The 21,572-nt window shown below is 39.2% G+C and overlaps 1 protein-coding gene across 1 annotated transcript in view; it reads right to left on the bottom strand.

Moving 5' to 3' along the window:
- Nucleotides 1-4,924: 4,924 nt before the first annotated feature.
- The window catches only part of CFAP300 (cilia and flagella associated protein 300), a 33,683-nt gene continuing 17,035 nt past the window's right edge, over nt 4,925-21,572 (bottom strand). Inside the window, exons 4-7 of the mRNA XM_081099512.1 lie at nt 17,454-17,620; nt 12,768-12,940; nt 7,632-7,698; nt 4,925-6,822 (exon numbers count right to left, since the gene is read on the bottom strand). Of these exons, the coding sequence (XP_080955638.1) occupies nt 6,694-6,822; nt 7,632-7,698; nt 12,768-12,940; nt 17,454-17,620 (536 nt within the window). The 3' untranslated portion in view covers nt 4,925-6,693. The remainder of the gene's footprint in view (nt 6,823-7,631; nt 7,699-12,767; nt 12,941-17,453; nt 17,621-21,572) is intronic.

Below are 21,572 nucleotides of genomic sequence, written 5' to 3'. Positions count from 1 at the left end.
ACTTTAAGTGGGTTGCTGCCTACTAGTATATAGGTTGTGGCAGGTTGTTTTAGTTACATCTCCCTTCTGGTCTCCAGCTATTTAATGCATATATGTATGTAAATGTGTGTGTATATGTGTGTGTGTGGGTGTGTGTGTCAGGGGTTGGGGGGAGATGGGTTTGTTTACTGAAATGTCTCCAGTCCTTCTGACCTTCCCAGAGGCATCAGACACTTTTCAGCTCACACCTCAATTCCTGGCTGGTCTCCCAGGCTCCATCCGGTCTTTCCCACTCCCATCAATCTTCTATGAATCTACACCCATTCCCCTCAAGTGCCATTTTCACCCTTCCTCTCCAACTCAAAACTGCAGGAATTTCTACATAGGCAGCAACCCACCTAAAGTAATGTTCTTAAAACCTTGTTGGGGTCAGGATCCACGCCTAGCACAATGCTTTGTACAAAAACTTTAATGCTGCAGCTGGGTAAGTCGTCTATCATATTTTGCCTTTAAAAAAAGGTATGGTGGGATCTCTGGACCAGGAACTGGAAGTTCTCGTTCTAAGAGCTTTATGGCTTTGGGCAAGTCATTTAACCCCGTGCTGCCCAATAAAACTTTCTGTGATGGGGGAAGGGATGATCTATATCTGTGCTGTTTAAAACCAGAACTACTAGCCACATGTGTAGCTACTGAGCACTTGAAGTGGCTAGTGTGACTAAGGAATAGAATTTTTTATTTCATATATGGCTAGTGACTATTGTATTAGACAGAGCAGAAAAACCTCTGAAAACCCCAAGTTCTTGTGTAAAAAAGAGAGTTGAACTAAGTGATCTCCTGTGCCTTTTAGTTCTAAAATGCTGTTATTCTAATTCAGCACAACACATTCAGATGTACATTTTAAGAGTTTAACTTTTGACTTCCTGAAACAAGATACAGTTCTAATGCATGTTAAATTATACACCTGATACACAGAAATTGCGTAAATAATGACCCTCACAAATTGTAATCAATTGTGTATAAATGACTTTTTGGACAGTAGGTAGCATATATTATGACACTGACAACCAGAGAACATGCGGTACTTGGAGAGGACTTAGCAGACTGAAGAAGATGATTAAAGAACCGAGAAACAAGACATTGAGTAAAGGCTAAAGATGTGGGGTTGTTTAGACAAATGACTGTGGGAAGACTTAATAATTACATTCAAGTATATGAAGGATTCTTAGCCAGAGATGATGTCCAGATGGTCTCCATTTACTAGACACAGTAGACATTAGTGGAATGATCTACTTTTCTAGGCATATCTGCTGCTGTATTCAAGACAGCTTGTAATACCACATGCCTTTCCTACCTCTACACTACTAGCGAGGAACATTCCCTCTGCCTGGAAACATTTCCTCCCCTCAGCCAATCCATGACTGCTGCTGCTTTTAAGGTGTACTTTCATTCCCTTCTCAAGGAAGCCTTTCATTGTGGATCACCCTTGACTGATCACTCTGGATCCCTCAGAACGGCAATGCTATATTTCACCTTATTTTATATGTACAAAGTATTTTAAGAATACGTGTTTTATTCTACAATATGTTAAGGGCATAGAAGGGTGCCAGTTGATAAAAAAAATTGATTGAATAAAAGTCTATTTATATTGCTATAGGTGCTTTCCATTCTACTATTTCTCTCACACACCTTTCTAGTAATGAAAAATAATTTAGATGCTTGGTGTTTGCTAAAGCTCAGTGACATTTTTTCTCTCTTTACAAGAGAAAAAAGACAAGATAAACAGGAATGGTAAGTTTCAGCCTTATTGAAACCCAGGCTAGCCAGCCTATTCGAATGGACTTTAACTTGTGTGCCAAGTCAGGAGATTGAAGGCTTACATTAGAGGATATCAGGTATTCCGGCTGCTAGAGTTTGCCAGTTGGACACTGCTAAATGTGGCCCTAAATGCAGCTTTTAGTACTAATTAATGCAGCTTTTACAGTAAGAGACAGCATACTTCCCTGTCTTTTATTCTTTCCTTTGGTTTTTGCGTTTCATGTATTCTTTCTCCCCACTCTTTTTTTTAAAACAAGAAAAAAAGTAGGGTAGAGCAGTGGTTCCCAACCCTGAAATTACCCATCAGAATCAATACACGTTTGTAAAAATACATAAAATAATGCTCTATTTTTAAAAATATATATATTTTATTGATTTTTTACAGAGAGGAAGGGAGAGGGAGAGGGAGAGAAGAGAGCTAGAAACATCGATGAGAGAGAAATACCGATAGCTGCCTCCTGCACACTCCCTACCGGGGATGTGCCCGCAACCAAGGTACATGCCCTTGACCAGAATCGAACCTGGGACCACTGAGTCCACAGGCTGATGCTCTACCCACTGAGCCAAACCAGTTAGGGCAATGCTCTATTTTATATAAAAAGTCAGAGTAATTAAGAAAATAAGTATCATTTCACACCCATCAGATTAAAAAATATTTAAAAATGTGTGTCATGTCTCCAATAAAAACTTCAAGTTTCATAGGAGTAATTGGGTATTTCTCTCATTGCACCTACCACTATTATGAGCACTAGAATGTAAACTTCCAAATATAGAAAGTTTTGTCTGTTTTGTTCATTGCTGTACGTGCAGTGCCTAGAAATGCCCAGCACACAGTAGGTAATCAATAAACATCTGTGGAAGAATGAATGAATACTTGCTGATTAATTGGATGACTAAGAAGCCTTCAGGATCAATAGTTTTCCTAAGAAACCTCCAGTCAGTTTTTAGAAACTTCAGACCTAGGTTTTCAAAGTTGTAAGGACCAAGGTTGGTCGAGTGTGGCCTGGGACAGGAACAAAAGGCAGGACGAGGGATTTCCCCACTCTGACCACATCTTCCTACCACAGTTCCCACTTCCCAGTCCTCACTACCTCAAATACCCAGCACTTCATAATTCACCCAGCTGCTAGCCTTTCTGGGGCCCATATTTCATTTTTTTCTAATCTGCATTCCATTGTCACATACTTCATGATCCCAAAAAGGGTTTCCATTGCTATGAACTTAGATCCGTCAGTTCTGTGCTTTGACAACTACTATAATCTTCTGTTTGATCTTTGGACTTTGGACTTTCCTTACCCCAATTCATCACTGCCAGACTGATCTTTCCAGAGTATCACTTTCATGATGCTACCACCCTGCTCCAAAGTCTTTAATGACTGCTATATGTCATCTATTTAAAAGATTTACATTTCTTAGCTTTGTACCCACAGCCCTCAGTGACCGGTTCCCCATTAATCTGTCTTCTCTGTGTTATTACCCAGAACTCCTGAACAGGACTCCTCAGTCCCAACGCATCAGATGTACTCATGTCCCCCCAAAAATCACCTTGTGTTCTTCTGCCTATTTTTTTGCTCATGAGACAGACCTAAGTGTCCCAGGTTCTCATCCTGAATCCATTGTTTGAATGTCCACATTATAATTCCGTAAGCCTTCTCTTCTTGTCATTTTTAGAATTTCTGAAAAAATGCTGTCAAGTCCCAGAAAACCATTGTGTTGTCACATGTCATCGTGGTCAGTTTCTCACTCCAGAATACTACCCTATCCTCAGTTGATCACAGCGTGCTCTTCAAAGCTGGCTTCTAAGGCTGCTGCTGTTCTCCCAGGATAATTTGTCCCAGGCTGCTGGTCTGATTCCACACAGTACAGCTCCATCCAGTTTATACCGGTGTGCACAATTTTACACAGGCTTAGGGATAACGAGTGGACCTACGTACTACTGACGCCCTGTGACCATATTCACCACTCTTCCCTGCTCCCTCAGTCTCCACACCTGAGTCACACGCCCGTCATGTGGACTGTGTCGCTCAGGGAACACAGATTCAGTGTCAGTTAAGTGCCAGGCAATATGCTAGGCATTGAGGATACCAGGGGGGACCAAATAGACACAGTTGCTGTTTTCATGACAAGACATTAAATAATTACAAATAGTTGAGCAAATAATTCTAAGTGTGCAAAATGCTGCCAAAGAAACACCTAGAATCCAAGCTTAGGTCCTCTACCTTCTCTGGGGCTCAGAGAAAGGGGGAAAAAGTGCTCCCATCTCTTAAACTCTATCTAGTCAAATTAATAATAAAATAAGCCTGGCCTGTGGGATCAGTGTTTTAATGTTGACCTATGAACCAGAAGGTCACTGTGTGATTCCTGGTCAGGGCACATGCCAGGATTGTGGCTTGATCTCCAGTGGGGGCTTGCGGGAGGCACCCAATGAATGATTCTCTTTCATCATTAATGTTTCTCTCTCCCCCCTCCCTTCCTCTTTGAAATAAATAAAATTATATTATAAATAATAATAATCTTGCCCTAGCTGGCATGACTCAGTGATTAGAGCTTCAGCCTGTCCACTGAGGGGTCTTGGATACGATTCCCAGTCAAGGGCAAGAGTTGCAGGTTTGATCTCTGGCCCCAGTGAAGGGGGGAGGGGGGCGCATGTGGGAGCAACCAATAAATGAATGTGTCTCTTTCACATTGATGTTTCTCTCTCTCTCCCTTCCTTCCACCCCTCCACTCTCTCTAAAAATCAATGGAAAAAAAATCCTTGGGTGAGGATCAATAATAATAATAATAATCTTAAGAAAAGCAATTCTGACCTTATTAAGGAAGACAGCTTTTTACATTATTTTGCTGCTTAGCTCCAGATTTTTTCATATTTCTTCAACAGAGAATGAAAAAAGCCACAATTCATGAACACGTAAACCATGTGCTTGGCACCATTCTAAGATATATACATATGTGTGTGTGTGTGTGTGTGTGTGTGTGTGTGTGTATACTAGTCTATATGTAATTTTCACAATAACCTATGCAGGAGTCCTATTAATTTCCCCTTTTATAGAAAAGGCAACTAAGGCACAGAAAGGTCATAACTAGCTTGGTCACACAGCAAGTAATGGCAGAAGAAAGAATCCAGGCAATTTGGCTACCCCAAAGTCTTTATTACTACCTCTTAATACAAAAACCTGCATAATCACAGATAGGTCATTAAAATTATCTTCCCCCAAAAATGGATTGATCTTCCTTCAAAAGTGTATTCACCTTCCCCTTTAAAGCAGAGAGAGAATATCGGCAGCTCCTCCGCATCAGTCCCCATCTTCTGCCTCCGAACTTTCATCGAGAGCGAGGCTCAGGGCACTCTGCCACATCATGCTCCTCTACTCGGCTGGCCTGCTCTCCTTGCCAGGTGCTGGAACCCCATCCATTCTTTTGTAGAAGCCAGACCAAGCCCTTCCCAGGCCGAGTTCATAGTGGTCTCTTCCATCTCTGAATTCATGTAACAATCACTGTTCACAGACATACTCTTACAGATGACCTTCTCTACAAAGTTTATAGGGAGTGTGTATTTCCCCAAAGTAAATAGCACAGTGCCTTGCATGAAATTGGTACTCAAAAATAACTGAATGACTAACTGATTGATAAAGAGAGGGTCCCCAGATTGTAGGGGGCCTGTGTGGCAGGCAGCCAGACTGGTAGCAAGTAGGCATTTTAGTTCTTGATTTTATGTCTTTTATATGATTTTTAAAAAAATCTATGGATATTTTGAACATATCTGGAAAATACTCAATAAATTATTAACGTGCCAAGCCACCGTGCGAGGTATTGAAAGCTAAACTCTCTTTCCTGACCTCTATACCCAGCTTGCCAGTTGCCTTCCAGGTATATCCACAAGTTCAAATCCAAGATTATTATCCTTATCCCTACAACATAGAAACAAATATTCCAAACTTGCCTCTCCTTGAAGTCTCAACATTTTGTGTCAATTACTTTTTCCATTAAAAAACATCTAAGTTAGATATTCATGTTATGAATTTAATGAGGAAACAGTACTAAGAGACCTGTTCTTTATTCTTTTGCCAACTTAATAATACCATCAGGGCAACTCTCTATGTTTCCATGCAGATCTTGTACTAGCGGTGGGCAGCTGCAATTTTAATTATTATGTGCTAAAAGAGTTTACAATTACTTTCAGAACATTCTTTTTTAATTGAGGATTTTAAGTGGGACAAATGAAGCAAAGAAACTGTTATATTTTTCACAGCCCTTGAGATATAAATCTTTATACAATGTAGAAGTATAATTAAATAAAATTCAAATTTAAGAAGCTAATAATTCATATTAATGATACATAGTAAAGATGTTTAAGTTTCTTCCACAATTTCAATCAGGAATTAATTAGCTTCTAAAATAAAATACATGGAAAATTAAGGACTCACTTGAATTCGAATGCAACAAATATTAACTAGAGTTTTAGTTCTTTGTAACTTCTATAAAAATTTCCCAAATGCATTGGTATAGACTATGTTAGGGATAGAGTCTATTTCCTATGTTAGCTTTTTAAAAGACAAATTTAAAGAAAAGCATGTTGGTTGAGCATTGTCCCATGCACAGAGAGGTTGCCAGTTTGATTCCCGGTCAGGGCACATGCCCAGATTGCAGCTCAATCCCCAGTAGGGGATGTTCAGGAGGCAGCCAATGTTTCTATTTCCCCCTTTCCCTTTCTCTCTCTAAAATCAATATAAACATATTAAAAAAAAAGAAAAGCATCTTGGCATTTGCTTCTGCTCTAAGTGGGTTCTTTACATTTTACTTTAATTACCTTGCAAAGTAATTGCTTATCTATAAGTAAGTACTAAAATAAAAATTGGTAAATAAAAATATAGTAAATATAGATTATCTGAAAGAATACTGCTAAGACATTTCTCCCACGCCATAACAGTGGTATAAAACATGAACATGACGTATGATAGGATCCACAATAAAGTAAGAAAATGTCTGTTCGTGACTTTTTCTTGAAGGGTAGCACACACCATCAGAATCCTGAAAAAGATAAACTTAAATTATTTAGTACACAACAGTATTCAAATAATAGTCAACATATTTAGCTAATATATTTTCTGTTAAAATGTCATGAAACATTAAATCTTTGACAATAAACTGGCAGTTAAGTACTTTTTAAGAAATATCGACAGTCTACTATGCTAACAATACATATGTTCATTACTACACAAACATGCATAATGTTTTACCTTAAGGAATTTGTAGTCTAAAAAGAAATCCCTCTTTTGAAAAAGTGCTTATAAAGTGCTAATATTGCTAAAATTTCCATTTTGCAATTTTCTTCCATCTTTGCTTTCTTTTAAAACATGGTCCATACGTTCTATGAGGGACTGTATTTCTTGTGTTTATCAATAAAAAGCACCTGCCCAGCACAGTGAACACTCAATAAACACTGAACTGATCGAATGAAGACACTCAGACGTGTCAGTAATATTTTGTATGCTACTAAAACTCAAGCATCCGATTCTGTGGCACAAAGACATTCATGGCATTCTTACTTATTTGACCTATAAGTTGTAGTTTGACAGAGAACTATGATTTACTTCCCATGAGTCACAGATTTAGCTCTTACTAAGGACTATTATTAGACATGTACAACAGAAAGGAAGGTAGGGAGAAAAGTTCATACTGTTCTCCAAATAAAAGCATACCTTAAATTTAACAAAAAGCTAAATATCATCATCTTTTTTCATAGGCATAACATAGCCCTAACTGCTAACTCCAGTTGTAACAACCCTGTTAATAGCAAGTAATTAAATTCATTGGTAGTAAATTTCTTCTCCACTTACATATGCTGTAACTTTAAAGATGAAAGAGGTAATTTGTATTTCCTTGGTTTGAGGATGCTTTCGAACACTAAAATAAGGGAGAAAGATACATTTTAAATATAACGAGCATTGGCATAATGCATTTAGTATTCAGGTGTTCTTAATCATATGTAATATGGAAATATATAACATCCAACTAAAGTGATTTAAAGAGAGTGGCAGCTGCGGTTTCATTCAAGGGTGATGCAAAGTCAACTGAGTTGCAATTGCAAAAATCTGAATTTAGAAGGTTGGGGCCAATCTGAGATTCAAACGACATGACTCCAAGGCCAGAAACAATTATTGGAAAAATAAGAATTGGTAAAAGATTGTACACATTAACTACACAACTTAAACACAAATGCCAGTTCTGCCACTGATGTTATTTCACTTTGGTCAAGATTAATATTTCTGAACCTTAATTTTCTCATTGTAAATGAGGCATACTATGGTTCCTTTTAGGATTATAGGAGAATTAAGTAAGATAATGTATATGGAAGCTATTAGTTAAATTATGTATTACTAAATTATATAATATTAAAAGCAGCCCTGGCCAGTTTGGCTCAGTGGATGGAGTGTTGGCCTGTGGACTAAAGTGTCCTGAGTTCAGTTCTGGTCAAGGGCATATGCCTGGATTGTGGGCTCAATCCCCAGTGGGGGGGCATGCTGGAGGCAGCTGATCAATGATTCTCTCTCATCATTGATGTTCCTCTCTCTCTCTCCCCCCCCTCCCTTTCTCTTCCTCTCTGAAATCAATAAAAATATATAAAAAATAAATTTAAAAAAGCATTCCCTCTCCGTAACTGTCTTTCAGTTATACTCTCCACAAAACATTACCAATATATAGTCAGAATGCAAATTGAGGATAGAGGAAATAAACTACAGATAGATATCTACATGTAAATATATATGGGTTATATTTATAATGCTTTATAATCTGAAAAATACCTTTATATAATTTACCTCATAAAGATCAGACAACTCAGTGAGGTAGGCATCACTTCACCAATTTTATAAACAACTAGAAGCCCTATGCACGAAATACGTGCAAGAGTAGGCCTTCCTTCCCCGGCTGCCAGCACCAGCTTCCCTCTGGCACCTGGGGCCCAGGCTTCCCTCACAGCCCCAGCTTCGTCTGGAAGGTCATCTGGTCTAATTAGCATATTACGCTGTTATTATTATAGATAGTACTAGAAAAGTTAAATGATGTATTTAAGACATTCCAACTAAAAGTGGTATTTCTGGGAATAGAATCTCGTAGACACAGAGTCCAGTTCTCTTTTTCTACACCTCACCTGTTTATTCTATCCTTACATACGCATCAAGGGTATTACTCAGATGTGATGTGTAGGTTAAATTTAAAGGAGCTATCCCGCCTCTTCACTTTATCAGGTGAAAGCACTGCTTCTCCTTTGCTACTTATGTAAAAGTAATGGGAGAAGAGAGAAAGGAGGAAGAGGGTGGACTTTGTGGGAGGGTGAGGGGGTGTGTGTGTGTGTGTGTGTGTGTGTGTGTGTGTGTGTTTGTGTTTGAGCCTGTGCAGCTATTGGGAATGGCCAGACCTAAGACATTTCAGGGTTCAAGACTCTTAGGCTGTTTTCATTTCTAAAACATTTCACTCTGATTTAAACCCAGGATTCATGTAATTAAACTGATTTCCATATATTTATATGACATGGATTTGAGGTAATTTTCTTTATTTATCTAATGCCCAAGATATACTTTTTAAAAAGTTGAAGAGTACATTTAAAATTCTGTGCTATAACAATTACATATAAAACACTTGTATACACCTACACAACCAACCAGATCAAAATACAGAACCTATCTACAGTTACATCTAATTTTATTTTTAAAATTTTAAATATTGATCTGAAGGTGTTTATATGAATGTAAACATATATAAAAATTCACCAACCTGTATGTACATTGTGATTGGTTCACTTTAGTGTATGGAAATTACCCCTCAACTTAAAAAAATCTAAAAAAAACACCTTGTAAAAGTTTGTGCTTATCAAATAAACTTAGAGGAAAATTTAGTATTTGATACTTCCTTTAACAACCACTTAACACATATTAACATGTACCATAAGTGTATTTTTAAAAAGTCTACATTTCTTTTTTAAAAAAATAATTATTGATTTTAGAGAGGGGAAAGGAGAAGGGAGAGAGAGAGAAAGAGAGAGAAAAAAACAACATAAATAAGTGTTGTTCCACTTATTTATGCACTCACTGGTTGATTCTTGTATGTGCCCTGACCAGGGATTGAACTCACAACCTTGGTGTATCAGGACAATGTTCTAACCAACTGAGCTACTTAGCCAGGACCTATAAGTGTATTATTTAAAAAAGAAACTACGATTTATACATAAAAAGTTGGTTCCTAACAGAAATAAATCAATTACTCCATTTTATTACCTCTAATCTTATATTGCTATTATTTTAAAATATCTCAGAAGATAATTTTCTAATTTTATAGGTCAAGTATAGTAACATCCATCTGATGTCTCTTAAGAAAAAAATAAAAGGAAATGTAAAGTGATATTAATTAGTGATTTCAGGTATGCCACTAATAATTGCATTGTATCAGGTGTTATCAATCACTAACTCACTCTAGATAACAATGGTTTTGACAGATGCTGGGACATAATTTCCATATTGCTCTTTTCATTTTTTTAAATGGTGGGAGAGTTTTCTAAACATTCTTAATTAATTAATTTTATTTTATTATCTTTAAAATTTATCCTTATTGTTGGAAGTATTATAGATATCCCCCTTTACTCCCACTGACCCGCTCCACCCTGCTCCCCTCCCCTCCCCAGACTTCTCAGCATTATTATCTGGCCATGGGCTACGCATATATGTATATAAGTTCAAGAGAGGAAGGGAGAGGGAGAGAGAGAGAAGAAGAGGCAGGAAGAGAGAAACCTCAATTTGTTGTTTCACTTAATTATGCATTATATGTGCCCTGACCAGGGGTTGAACCTGCAAACTTGGCGTATTAGGATGATACTCTAATCAACTGAGCTACCAGGCCAGGACCCATATAGTTCTTTTAAAAACTATGTAAGGGTCTAGAAATAAAATAATAAATGAATGATTTCTTATTGGTATCATTTGGGCTAATTTCTGAGGATCAGCCCTGTATTGGCTCTAATTGGGCTGGGCTCCTTCCCCACCTCCCCCACCATGAGGACTTGTGTGCATCTCCCCTGCGCTGGGAATAGGCTGCCCTCCTCTTTGCTGGCTCATGGGCTCCATTTGACTCAAGATTTCCCTGACTGCTGACACTGACAATTTCCTCTTTTGAATTTCTGGAGCATGTATAAAGTATAAAATGCTATTAACACTTGCCTATAATTAATTGAACATTTGATTATATAAAAATTTTACTTATAAAAGATTTTAAACAATTTACATTACTATTATTTAATGTTAGTTTGTTGTAATTTCCTTAAGGTCAAGGACTATCTGATGCTCCTTTTGTAGTCTCTTTAGGTTCTAAAGACTCTGAAGCTTAGAGTTTGGCAGAGTTCTGTGCACAATATTAACACTTACTGGCTGCCTGATTAAGTGATTCCATGGACTCAATTTATATTTGTCTGTAAGATGTCATGAATTTTGGCTACTCATTTAATTAGTCTTTGAGGCATACTTCTTTTTTTTTTTTTTAGCACCCAAAGAGTATAGAAGAGAATTGCAAATAAGAACCCAGGGAAGGGAATGTAGGAGAAAACAGAAGTTTCTTCAATGTTTAGGTTCTAAAGTTACTTCTATTTCAAATATCTCTAATAGAATTTCCTCCTCCACAGTGCATGGTAGTGAGGAATTCCACAGGTTCATGTGGCTGCTGAGAAACCACACACTGTGGTGGCAGTGGGGTGTGTGTATGTCGAGGTATAATGAGCAGTGTCCACAGGGAGTGCTGGAAGTGGTCTTGCAAGTTTTCATGAACTGCAAATGGTAAGAACAGAATGTTTGATGTAGGTATGTGTGTGCTTTTTCTGAAATTCTGTTTCGAATATATCTCATCCAGCAACCTTTAATGACTTTTTCATAAAAATCAGAGATCATTTTTTTTTCAGAGATCATTTATAGAAACATTTTTGTTTTTAAAACCACATGTCAGAAATTAACTAAAATAAAATAGCTAAGTCGTGTAGTTTTTTGTATAGCTATATGACACATGAAGTAGGTAAGAAACCTGAGGTGCTGAGTTTAAGTAACAATCAGGAGTTTGACAGCAGTAAATTCTGTTTTTTTTTCTGGTAAAGTAACTTTTACAGCTAAACTCCGGGGCCCTTTGTTTCACTTGTTCCTATCCCCTTTGCCTATAAAGATGATCCAATACCTTTATCAGTGAAAAACCCAACCAAAGAACTTTCATTTTATTTAAAATTAAAATATAAATAGAAGATACAAAGTTTTTATCCGCATTTGATCTTCATAAAGAAAAAAACACACCTAGAATACTTAAAACAAATTGGGATTTGGGATTAGTTTAAAAAGTAAAGATTACACTTCGATGAAAATTCTTCCAAAAATTACAAAGGTAATTTTTTAAACTATTAGTCAAGCAAATTCAAACATCCTGAGGGATCTTCTGTTCTCTTGAGATTTAATAGGAGGCCTGGGGTGAAGGAGGAGACCTGGAAGATGGCAGCTGCTAATGAGGAATGGAGCAGGTAACAGGTCTGAATGAGGAAACAAGAGGCAGGTGAAGAATGAGGGGACTGAGCACTAAAGAGGGACAGGGAGCCCTCGCTAGTCTGTCTCAGTGGATAGAGCATCAGCCTGCAGACTCAAGGGTCCGGGGTTCAATTCCAGCTGAGGCAGCTGATCAATGATTCTCTCTCATCATTGGTGTTTCTCTCTCTCTCCCTCTTCCTTCCTCTTTGAAATCAATTAAAAAATTTTTTTTTAAAAAAGGGACAGAGAAATCAAGACATTTTCTAGCTTGGAAGAGGAGGAGGCTATGAGGAGGTTAGGGTGGTGCCATTTTTATTTACTTTGATTGCTAATAGGACCACAAACAGATGCTGGGTAATCCCACCATAGTTTAACAAATAATTTGTTCTATTAACTAGAGGTTCACATATCGTAATCTAGCAACATTACCTTACTAGATCCTTATAGATAAGCTTTGTTGTTTCCAGATATGGATTAATCATATCCTCATATTGACAAAGGGCTCCACCAAGGCAAAGATGTTTGAAAAGACAAAACAGGAATTCTTCTCTATCTGGTTGGCTGAATATTTCATATTTTTCTGAGTCTTCCACTAGCAAAACCTATGTAAGATGAGAAATTCATCTTAATGTAACATAATTTGAGGTTCTAATTGTTATGTTTTTGCAAGTTTCAGTTTATATCATCTTAGTCCTATTTTAGTAACCAATCCTTAGGCAACTGGCAAGAGTGGTCTGAGAGACTTGCAGCTGGTTTCCACCCCCATTTTATCCTTAGGTACTGACCTTCAATGAAAGAAAGAAATCTAAATCTAAACCTTCTCTTCTACTTTATTTCTTTGTTCTAGTTTGTATCTTCAGTAATTGTTTTAGTGCTGTTGCAATTTAGTGTTGAGTCAAAGTAAATCTTATTTAGAAACAACTGGAGCACAAATAAAAGGAGAAGTTTCTCCATCGAATTAGGTCTATCGTCTTTGCTTCTATGGAGGCTAAACACAATGGTCATTTCCTATGTCCTCTCACCTTCCGGTGTTTGGGTCACTACTTTCCTTACCCCCACAGTTACTCCATTTTGAACTATTCAGGTAATTAGAGCCTCATAACCACCTCTCCCTTTCCTGCTCTCTTTCAGAAAATAGTTTGACTGGGTCTGATGTTGGGGATTTTTTTATACCATTGGGCATTACAGGCAATTGATTAATTTGTTGACTGTGGTGGACATGAACAAGGTGATGAATGTATGCTATAACATATATTAATTTTATTAAATTGTTTATATCCCAAATACTTTTTAAAGTACGGTAAATACCTAACAGTAAAATATAGATAAAATTAGATAAACATAATAAAAGATTTTAAAAACTCTTACCAAGAAATAAAATGGGAAGAGAAAACAAATACACATAAGAAACTCTAAATGGAGAAAAGCTATAAATATCATACATACTAGTACACTTAACACCACCATACAGATAAAAGAGGGAAACATAAGTTATACAACAATCACTGTCTAGTAGCAAGAAGTACACTTAATTAGGAAAACCGATTAAGCTTAACATTCTATTTACCCCAATCTCAAATGAAAATTCATCATAATGTCGTTATATGAGGCATTTTAAAAAATAATAAACTCTATGGTGCTGTCTATATAAAGTTTACTTATAATGACTTGATGAAAGCCAAAGTATATATAGTAAAAGATAGGTAAGGGGAAGTGGTCCGTAGTTCACTGCTCCCTGGGTGTGCCACTTGTACATCTCCCTTCTCTCCCTTCTTCCCCTTCGGTAAGGAATGCTGTGATACTAAAGCCCAAGGTTGTAGCTACTAAAACCCAAGATTGATCTGGCTTAATACCTGGGTGACTAAAGCCTTTAAGAATGAACAGTTGAAATATATGGTGATGGAAGATGATTTGACTTTGGGTGGTAGGCACACAATGCAATCAATACACAGCTCATGTACCATAGAAAGGTACACTTGAAACCTATATAATCTTATTAACCAATGTCACCGATACATTTAATTTTTAAAAAGAATGAATTGTTAACACATTCCTTACAAGCACTCTCATATGTTGAGTTGACTAGGTTATGCAAAAATTACGATAATTAGACTTTTTTTTTTGAATGAATGTTAAACAATACATTCCTCTCCATTCACATGTAGATGTGTTTAGTGCTTTGCTATGCAACTGTTAAGGAGCCAACTTCTGAGCTGCAGTCAGAAAGGAGGTTATTATCATCAGTACTTATGTTACACAGTATTGCCAATAGAATCCGTATTGCTGTACAATGGGGGGCCCTTTCTATTTCATGCTAAATCTGGAAGTTATTTATTTTTCAGCCAGAAAGCAACCAAATTAAAAGAACAGGGTGGCAAAGAACACAGGAGCAAAACATACAGGCAACTACCAGAAAAACACCGAGTCCCAGCACTTCCTGAATAAAGGTGCACTATTCATGGCATAACTAAGACAAGCCACAGCAGGCAGTTTTAAACAGAGGACTCTATTGGAAATCAAATCCTCTTTTTAAAAAAGTCCATTGCTGAGGTTCTCTGTAGAAGTGTTGGTAAAACTCTCCAAAATTAGGGGTAAGGGCCTTGAGACAAAAAAAGTTCAGTATGCGAACACAGATCAGTGACAGAGAGAAGAGCTGAGATTAATTGTACCCAAAAGGAGAGAAACCCAGACTAGACTAGACACCGTTTGAAAGATAATTTCCAATACATGGTAAGAAGGAGTAGAAATTATTATCAGATCCTCACTGCATAGTATTTATATTCTTATTATATACTAGTGGCTGGGTGCATGAAATTCATGCACAGGGGGTTGTCCCTCAGCCTGGCCTGCACCCTCTCCAATCTGGGACATCCCTCTCGCAATCCGGGACTGATGGCTCCTAACCACTCACCTGCCTGCCTGCCTGCTTGATTGCCCCTAGCCACTTTGCCCGCCAGCCTGCTCACCCAACAACTGCCCCCTCACCGGCCTTCTCACACCCAACTGCCCTGCCCTTGCCGGCCTGATCTCCCCCAGCTGCCCCCCCACACCGGCCTGATTGCCCCCAACTGCCCCCCATGCCAGCCTGATTGCCCCCAAATAACCCCCCCGGCTGGCATGCTAACCCCCAACAGGCCCCCCCCCCCGCTGGCCTGATCACCCCCAACTGCCCTCTCCTCCTGGCCTGATAGCCCCTAACTGCCTCTGCCTTGGCCCCGCCACCATGGCTTTGTCCAGAAGGACGTCCGGAAGGTCTCTTGGTCTAATTAGCATATTAACATTTTATTAGTATAGAGGCCTGGTGCATGGGTGGGGCCAGCTGGTCTGCCCTGAAGGGGGTCCTGGATCAGGGTGGGGGTCCCCTTAGGGGCCTGTCTGGCCTGGGCGAGGGGCTGGGGTGGTATGCAGGCCTGCCACACCCCCATCGGGGTGGGGGTCCCTGCTAGGAGGTGTGGCTAGCCTAGTGAGGGGCTGATGGCCTATGGGGGCAAGGGCCCCTGCTGGGGGCGGCGTGGCCAGCCTGGGCGAGGAGCTGATGGCTGTTTTCAGGCTGGCCACACTTCCATCGGGGTGAGGGTCCCTGGGGGGGTGGGGGGGCGTGGCCAGCCTGGGCGAGGGGCTGAGGGCCATTTGGGGGCAGTTTGCAGGCTGGCCAAGCCCCTGTCTTTGTCTGGAAGGTCTCCCAGTCTAATTAGCATATTACTCTTTTATTAGTATAGATAAATATACTTCACTTAAGACCAAACTATATGTAGTCTCATTCAATTGGATGAGTTTGGTTATTCTCAATTAGTTCATTTTATTTTCTTAAACTAAGAGTTCTCTTAAGTATTGTACTAGTGTAGAGCAATGTACAGACTAGCTGGATGCCTCCTGGTCTCCTACAGACAGCATTGCTGTGTCTATTATGGTACATCAGTAGCTTCCCTAGTTCATTTCTATATGGACTTGCAACACATTAGATTTGCACATTCTCATAATGTAGAATAAGAATAGTAATTATTAATTAATAATATCAAAAGCTTACTAAGTGCCAAGCATTGTGCTAAGCACTTTAAATGCATTATCTTTCATAATTTGTACATTATTCCCATTTTATAAAGAAACTGAGGCTTATAGACATTATCAATTATAAAGTGGCAGAGCCTGGATTTGAACCTATGTCTATTTGATAACAAAGCCCTAATTTGTAACCACTTTGTAAATACTCTTTCTCAGTAATTAAAATAATAATATTTCAACCGCATTTTATACTTTTTAAAAAGTGTATTTAAATGCTTTCTCCACTAATTTTTCTCAATGATTCCAGGAAGAAGGTAGAATGGACATTATAAAAAATTTATTGATTTTAGAGAGAGAGGAATGGAGAGGAGAGGGAAGAGAGAGAGAGAGAGATTTGTTGTTCCCCTTATTTATGCATTCATTGGTTGATTCTTGTATGTGCCCTGACCGAGCAACCTTAGCATATCAGGATGACACTCTAACAGAGCTACCTGCCCAAAGCCTAGAATGGACATTTTAATCTCTACAGGTAAGATCTTGAGGCCCAACATATTGAATGATTTACCTATGGTTATTATCTTGTACATAACTCAAAAATTAGGTAAAATCATCCAGGTCTTCTGATTCCAGGTTCAATACCCCACACGAAAACAAAAATTAACTTAATCAAATGGCTTTTTAAAAAATCTCAGAGATGAGATAAAAATATTCTTTTACTCCAGTTATGTTTTTAAATACTCGTTTGGTATGTTAAGAGCCCCACACTGAAGAAAACCAACCATCTATTACATAGGTCAGGGTTTTGTTACCTTACACTACTGAACATTTTGGGCCCGATAACTTTGTTGTGAGGGGCTGTCCTGTGTATTGTATGATGTTTCGCAGCATCCTTGGCCTCAGCCCATTAGATGCCAGTAGCAGCCAGTTGAGAACTACTGAAATACACAAGTAATTAAGTTGATGGTAAAAGTCTCATCCAAGAAACCTACCAATGTACTGATCATTATTCATGGCTAAGAGGTATTTTGTGGGTTTTAGACAGGCAAAAGTTTTTGACATGAAGCATTTTATGAAATAAAATTTTATTGTGAAATTAAACAGTTCTGTACTTACCTTTCGTAACTCATCAGAAATATGAAAGGGATCACAAAAAGAATCTAGACATTTAACAATATGTCCACTGTCTCGTACAATGTCTTCACTGTATAACCGTTTAAAAAATGACATTGAAAGCTGTGTGCAAGGAACATTTATGGCTTCAATTTTTTTCACCTCAGTTCCTGAAAAAAGGTATTTTATAGATATATAAAAATTAGTTTAATATTTGCAATTATTTCCAAAATAAGCATTACTATGCAGAGGTTCAAAGTAATGACATCAGGTATGTTTTGATACATTTAAAAGATACATTAGTTTAAGAATTTTATTATTTTACAGCTTTTCATTTTTATTAATCATTAATAGTTTATGCCCTAGCCGGTTTTGCTCAGTGGATAGAGCTTCAGCTTGCCAACTGAAGGGTCCTGGGTTCGATTCCGGTCAAGGGCACGTACCTTGGTTGCAGGCTCCTCCCCAGCCCGGGCCCTGGTCGGGGACATGTGTAGGAGGCAACCAACCCATGTGTTTCTCTCACATCGATGTTTCTCTCTGTCTTTCCCTCTCTCTTCCACTTTAAAATCCATGGAAAAATATCCTCTGGTGAGGATTTAAAAAAAATCATTGAAAGTTTATAACAAAATTTCACCATTTCAGGCCGGGATGAAGGATATGTAAATTAGAAAGTGCTTTAAAATAACTTTTTTGTGTGTGTTGTAGGTTTTTAGATCAGTTTTAATGCACATATTATAATTGCCTATAAAAGCACAGGAATTACTTTATGACTTTGGATTTATATTATGCTTAATGCATATTACAAAATTTTAATTAATATAACTAATGGGTATTTCTAAAGTCATTGAGGATGTCTCAAAAATGTCCCTTTCCATTTAAAATTTTCTTCATTATGATCTCATTTACAGTGTTTATTGCAGAAAACCATTTTCCTTTATAAGGTATATTTCGAACCAGGCCCCAGCCATCACAAGTTTGGGATTAGAGAAATGTGAAATCATGGTGTTTTGTCTTATTCCCTCGTAGTTCTAGCTCTCCCCGTCCCCTCTTATTTCCTGAATATGTCTTTCAGGGATGGATTTCCTGTTATTAGAAGTTCTATTGAATTACAGAAGTACATAAAGGTTAAAGTGAGTATTTTTATTATTTCCTTAATGAATTGTTCAATTCCCCTCTTTTATGCATCCACATGTACACATGCTCTCTCTCACTCAGATATAGAGGGGTGTTGGTCTTCTTTCTTCAAAGTTCTATGGAGATTGTAGACCGCAGCATGGTGGTTTTTGGTGTGTCCTCTCCTCATACATTTGCCAGATCTTTAACCCAAGAAGTCGCTTGAGATTCAGAGGAGTAATAGTGGCAATTATTTGCACTTCCTTCCCCTGGCTGTCCACCTAGAATCCTGCTAGGACCTGAGCTGGGCTAGTGTAAAGGCAAGAAGGATGCCCACAGCCAATAACTAGATACTCAGTAATTTCTAAAGCAATGCTGCTAAGAAAAGCTCCTTTTGTTTTAGAGGCAAAACCTTTGGGGGAATAAAGGGAAAAGCCCACAGAAAATGATAGAGTAGGTCATAGCAATATTAAAAGGTCAAAGAACAGCCGAAACCGGTTTGGCTCAGTGGATAGAGCGTCGGCCTGCGGACTGAAAGGTCCCAGGTTCGATTCCGGTCGGGGGCATGTACCTGGGTTGCCGGCATATCCCCAGTAGGAGATGTGCAGGAGGCAGCTGATCGATGTTTCTCTCTCATCGATGTTTCTAGCTCTCTATCTCTCTCTCCCTTCCACTCTGTAAAAAATCAATAAAATATATTTAAAAAAAAAAAAAAAGGTCAAAGAACAAGAGCAGTGGAGAACAAGACAGTCTTCAAAAATGGGTTGTTGGCCACAGAATGAGAGACAAACATTGGGCAACCTGCCATTTTAACAAATGTACCCGAGCTCTGATCTGAGGAGTGACGGGTTTGGATGATGGGAGAAGGTAATTAAATACAAACTACTTAATCTGAGGCATAGAAATAGCATTTGTTATGGACTGAATTGTGTCCCTCTAAAATTAATATGTTGAAACCCCAACCCCCAATGTAACGGTATTTGGACATTAGACCCTTAGAAAGTAATTAGGGTTAGATGAGGCAATGGGTAAGGTTAGGACTTCAACATATGGATTTTGAAGGGACATAATTCAGTCCATAGCATTCTGTCTCTGGACCTCAACATTCATGTCCTTCTCATATGCAAAATACATGTATTTTATTCCAACCGCACTAAAAGTTTTAATCATTCCAGCATGAACTCTAAAAGTCCAAAGTCTTATCTAAATATCATCTAAATCGGGTATGGGTGAAACTAGAGGTATGATTTATCCTGAGGCAAAATTTCTCTCCAGCTATGAACCTGTGAAACCAGACAAGTTATGCGCTTCTAAAAATATAATGGTGATACAGGCATAGGGATAGACATTTCCATTTTAAAAGTGAGAAATAGGAAAGAAGGAGGAATGATGGTTCCAAGCAAGCCTAAAATTTATCAAGGCAAATTCCATTAGATTTTAAGCCCCAAGACTAATCCTTTTGGTTCAATGCACTGCCTTCCAGATCCACAGGGCAGTGGCTCCACCTTTGTGATTCCTCAAGGTGAAGTGTGTTGTTGAAACTGAGGGGGTGGCTCTGATGATCTCTGAATTGCATTCTCAGTTTTCTTTTATTGAGAAACTAGAGGCCCGATGCACGAAATTCATGCAAGAGTAGGCCTTCCTTCCCCTGGCTGCCGGCACCGGCTTCCCTCTGACACCTGGGACCGGGCTTCCCTCAAAGCCCTGGCTTTGTCTAGAAGGTCGTCTGGAAGGATGTCTGGTCTAATTAGCATATTACACTTTTATTATTATAGATAGAGCATGTTTGCAGCCGAATGGCTCTATGGTATATTCCTGTAGGATCTAAGACAGGCGTGGGCAAACTATGGCCCGCGGGCCGGATCCGGCCTGTTTGAAATGAATAAAACTAAAAAAAAAAAAAGACCGTACCCTTTTATGAAATGATGTTTACTTTGAATTTATATTAGTTCACACAAACACTCCATCCATGCTTTTGTTCTGGCCCTCTGGTCCAGTTTAAGAACCCATTGTGGCCCTCAAGTCAAAAAGTTTGCCCAGCCCTGATCTAAGATGTTTGACAATCTTTATTTTGTCTTTTTTTTTTTCCTGTTTCCTTTTGTTCAAACTGGTAGTAGCTTTGCTAGTACAATCCCCATCTCATTTTCTGGATTCTGTTGAAATGGCCAGTTAAGTCCATAAATTGAACCCGTGATCTCTTTATCAAATGGTAGCTCAGTCACACTCCTAGTGTTCTCTTTAGAACAGGCTTTCTCATTTTTTGCAATATGAATATGCTGAGAATTTTCCAAAACTTCAGGTTCTGGTTCCTTTCTGCTTAACAATTACTTGTTCAATTCATTGCTCTCCTTTCATATCCTATATAATAAAAGGCTAATATGCAAATAGACCAAACGGTGGAACAACCAAACAACTGGTTGCTATGATGTGCGCTGACCATCAGGGGGCATGTGCGGAACATGGCGGGCATTGGCTATGGCGGGATGGTGGAGCAGGTGAGCGGGGGCACCAGGCCAAGGCGGGGCACTGGTCACTGTCATCGGGGCAAGCCTCTGGTGGTTACTGAAAATTCTTTGCTCCTGCACATCGCGGTCCTGCCCGGCACTCGCACCTACTGCCTGTGCTGGCCCTGCTTGCACCCACTGCCAGCGCCAGAGCTGCCACTCGCACCCACTGCCAGTGCCGGCCCTGCTCACACCCACAGCTGGTGCTGGAGCTGCCACTCGCACCTGCTCCGGTGCCCTGCCCGGTGCTGGTCCCAATCACTCGGCACCATCAGCAGGTGTGAGCAGAGGCTGCCGGCCCTGATTGCCCCTGAAGGCCTCTCCACTTCCCCTTGCTCCTGAGGGGCGATCAAGGCAGCAGCCGCCACTTGCACCCGCTGATGGTGCTAGCCCCAATCATTTCACGCTGTCAGCGGGTGTGAGCAGGGCCGGTGCCGTCAGTGCGTGAGAACGGCGGCAGAGGGAGTGGGGCTGCCGGCAGACAAGGGACGGGGGGGGGGGGGGG

Source organism: Myotis nattereri (genome assembly GCF_964212035.1).
Source record: "Myotis nattereri genome assembly, chromosome: 9".
Lineage (NCBI taxonomy): Eukaryota > Metazoa > Chordata > Mammalia > Chiroptera > Vespertilionidae > Myotis > Myotis nattereri.
Note: the sequence above shows the minus strand (reverse complement) of the source record. Positions and strands in the feature narration are given on the sequence as shown.